The sequence below is a fragment of the Perkinsus marinus genome (genome assembly GCF_000006405.1).
Source record: "Perkinsus marinus ATCC 50983 genomic scaffold scf_1104296949390, whole genome shotgun sequence".
NCBI lineage: Eukaryota > Perkinsozoa > Perkinsida > Perkinsidae > Perkinsus > Perkinsus marinus.
Window position 1 is genome coordinate 35,114 of NW_003209919.1, and position 3,735 is coordinate 38,848.

The 3,735-nt window shown below is 46.6% G+C and overlaps 2 protein-coding genes across 2 annotated transcripts; both read left to right on the forward strand.

Annotated features, from left to right (window-relative positions):
* Positions 1 to 864: 864 nt before the first annotated feature.
* On the forward strand, positions 865 to 1,642 carry Pmar_PMAR025031 (conserved hypothetical protein; the record flags this gene model as incomplete). The annotated part of the gene is made up of 5 exons (XM_002778453.1): positions 865 to 936; positions 987 to 1,064; positions 1,118 to 1,229; positions 1,272 to 1,399; positions 1,445 to 1,642. The coding sequence occupies 5 exons, from the start codon at positions 865 to 867 to the stop codon at positions 1,640 to 1,642; spliced, it is 588 nt and encodes a 195-aa protein (XP_002778499.1).
* A 1,214-nt stretch (positions 1,643 to 2,856) lies between these two features.
* Pmar_PMAR025032 (conserved hypothetical protein) lies at positions 2,857 to 3,361 on the forward strand (the record flags this gene model as incomplete). Its single annotated transcript, XM_002778454.1, has 3 exons — positions 2,857 to 2,986; positions 3,035 to 3,134; positions 3,178 to 3,361. 3 exons carry the CDS (start codon positions 2,857 to 2,859, stop codon positions 3,359 to 3,361), a joined length of 414 nt encoding a protein of 137 aa, XP_002778500.1.
* Positions 3,362 to 3,735: the final 374 nt, after the last annotated feature.

Here is a 3,735-nt window from a genome sequence, read left to right on the forward strand (position 1 = left end):
TTTTGTCTTCATCTTAGTGATCTTTATTAGCTGCTCATATAAGCGACTGATTATTGTGGCCAGCGGGATTATCTGCTACTATTACTCCTGTAGTTGATTCCTTCTCTAGTTTTGGTTGATTAACTACTCATCGGGAGGTTCGTGTCCAAGCTGTTGGGAGGTGATGCTCCGTGTAATAATTCCACGTATAAGTTGTTTGGAATCGGCTATTGGTATTTTTAAGATCGAAATTTTGGTTAGTATAAAACAGTCATAGTCCGATCATTCACAGAGTTTTGTTTTGTTTGTAACTATCCTCCTACACAGTTTGTTTAGGTATCCCACCGAGATTATCGTGCTGTTGTCGATACATTCATTGCGTTTCTTCGACGGTGCATCCTTTTTACAGTTTACTCTTGGGTTTTTTAGTATTCATGATTATAGCATGAGCACTATAGCTAAGTGATCGAGTGACGAGTTGGAGACAGTGTTTTGTGTTGCATCGATCGGGGGGTTGGGGAAATTGATTTCACTATCCGTGTGTAGTTGGTTGCATCGTCACTAGGAATTCCATAGAACAGTGTATGTCTTACAAGATGGGACTTATTTCTGTAGGCAACTCTTGTTGTTGTTGTTCCCTCGGGTGATCGGGGAGTTATGGAAGCCCTCACTGGTGTGACCTTGTTACCTACCATGGAGCTGTTGTCATTGGAATCCATAGCGCCTATACTGGGCACGGTCGGATCGGTCCTCTCTGTGATACAGTATCTCTCCTGTATCCCGACATTCATAGAGGTGTCGAGGAGGAAGAGTACGGGGAACCTCTCACCTATGCCCTACTGTACGACGTCCTTACTCTCCTTACTGTGGGTGGCGTATGCTCTTATGGTCCCCGGGCGGACATGTATCTTGGTCGTTAACTCCATCGCACTGGTTTTCCAAATTTTCTACATGAGTGTAAGTGACTTCGGTGTGAGCTGAACGTGGGGACTTGTATTTAATCGCAGGTGTTTTTGAAATTCGTGGAGACCAAGAAGTCGACTTCTACCCTATGCGGAACAGTGTTGGCTCTCTACATCGTCACGGTGATAGATAGGTCCAAGGTTCAATTCTAGGCTCCGCATTTTGCTCTTTTCAGATGTTTGTAGCGTCTCTGACTCCCTCTATAGTTGCCACTCTGGGTAACTGTTGTGTCATTGTGAGCATCTGTATGTACGCGGCTCCACTGGTGGTAGTTCCCACTATTATAAGTAAGTCGCTGTTAACACTGGGGTTGATAGCCTCTTGCTCAGAGACGAAGGACTCCTCGTGCATGCCTCCGTTATATTCTCTCACTGGTATGGTAAGCGCAACGGTATGGTTTGGGTATGGCCTGGCGTCCCATGATACTCACGTAGCCGTACCTAATGGCAGTGGCGCCGTAAGCCCGGTTACTGCTCTGACGTTGTGCATTGTCGTCACTCAGGTTCTCTGTGCCGTTCAATTGGTCATTTGGGCCATTTACAGAGTGGCTAAATCGTCTCAGCCGTCATCCGCCTCTTCTGCCAATGATTATGTCCACATTCCGGAAAGCGTTAAGTCCCCTGAGTACATCAGACATTGCAAGTCCACTATGTCCGAGTCAACTGTCTGCAGCCTTGATTATTTGCTTCTCGATCCCTGAATCTGTTACCAGACCGTGGAAGGGCTATACGTGAGCATCTGTATACCATTCCTCATATGCTGGCTGATGTCCAATCGATCTTCGATAGAGGAGTTTACATGTACGATGACTACCATCCGTTCTGTGTTCAACATCGTACACTTGTACCCAGCTCCACTCCATCATTGAGGCACGGTCTTGAGCTATGATGATTTCTTTCTTGTTCTCTTACTTTTCTTGTCTCCTGTCAGACGAGCGACTCCATTCGAGGAGCTCTTCTGTCTTACTCTATTTCTGTGCATTGTTTTGATCACACGTTTTTACGCCGCGTGTTCGTTGGCGTTCGAAGGAGCATTGGTGAATGCTACCTTTTATTTCTATTCTTTCACCACTATTTGCTACAAAACGAGGTTTATGGGAAGGGACTATACAGCATCCCCTTGCCATTCGATCGGACCCTACACAGATGGTCTGATTATGGCACTCACATCGACTGTGAATGTGTGCCGGTCGTCCGTCCGAAGACTTTAATCAATTATTCAAACGTCTTCACCAACTCTAGTTCCATCCCTCTGTCGGCCATTCTGGTCGCGTTGGATTTCCTCGCCCTAGCCAGGCGAAGTGCCTATACAATAACACTACTCAATCAGTGAGACGAGTAATGTTGTGGTCTAGACATGGACTGGCTCGAATGCTACTAGTAACGCAGATCTAGTGTGTTCTTGAGCTGTCCTACGATCACCCATTGTTTTCCACGTGGATGTTGATTTGGCTAATCGCTTGGACTGTATCCTGTATACGAGTCCGTTGTCGAGAGCTATCGATACTGTATTATAATTAACAGTGCTGCCATATGGTCTGTGTGGTGGTAGCACATCGTATCGCGGAAAGTCGTTTCGGAAGTTATCGTTAAGTTATTCGCGTTGTGCGTTTGTGTGCTTCCGACGACTTTGTATCTGTTGTGTTGATAAGGAGTACCGGCAGCCCGTAGGTCATACTCCTGTTGGTCCCAGTAGGATACGACTAAATGCTATGGGAATCCGGGTTGTATCCTGTGCTGTTAATGAACAATCACTTCGGATGTTTACATCTGATAGCATTTTCAATGCATCCGTCCTAAGCCCTGAATATTATTGGTTGATTTCGAAACTGAATGCGTAGTTGAATTCGAATACATGTCGAGTGGTGGTGGATCGAGCGGCTCGGCAAATGTGGATGACACAGTGGCGTCGTTTATGGGCCTCACTGGTTGTCCTACAGCGGCTGAAGCTAAGCAGTACATTGAGATGGCTGATGGAAATTTGGATCGGGCTGCCTCCTTGTATTTCGATGTTGGAGTAGGAGGAGCTGCTGTGCCCGAGGAAAGTAGGATAGATGATGGTATTCGAGTGGAAAGTGGATGGGGTGTGTTAGATGTCCGAGCGGCTATCCCGGCATTCCGTGACACCCTTCTGGCGTCACCAGCAGGATCGCAGCCGGGGAGTGCACCGGGTTCCGAGAGAAGAAACATAAGGTAGGTGTTGGCAGGAGTGGGATTATGATTTGTAGCTGAGCAGTTACGTTAGAATGGGGTCTACGAGTGGTAGAGGAGGGAGCTCCAATGATGGTGATACGCACATGAGTGAGGATCAGGAGGAGGACGAGGAGTTTTACTTTGAAGAGGAAGAAGACGAGGAGGAGGTTGATGATGAGCAGAAATCATCTGCGGTCAATGACGGCGAAAAGGGTAAGAGTAGTTGAGATTGACAGGGGCGATTTGCGAGCATTTCACTCACGAGTTGACGGATTCCCTTCTTCAGCGTTTATGAATCTTTTTAACCTTCCCAAGGGCCTGTCTTCGCCTCTGCCCTTTGCTGAGGTCATTGCCAAAGCTCGGTGTGAGAAACGGTGGCTCATCGTGAACATACAGGACAACGAGAATTTCGTCAGCCACAGTCTGAACAGGTAATACTCGTATTCCGATGTGGTGTCTTCATAGTATGTGATAATGCATGGTCTCCTTAGGAGACTCTCCTATGAATTACCCACATCCATTCAGAATCATATAGGTGTCTCATATCTTATCCCCTGTTAGTTCGTTTGTTCATCCATCAGCCGTTATAAACATTTTATTC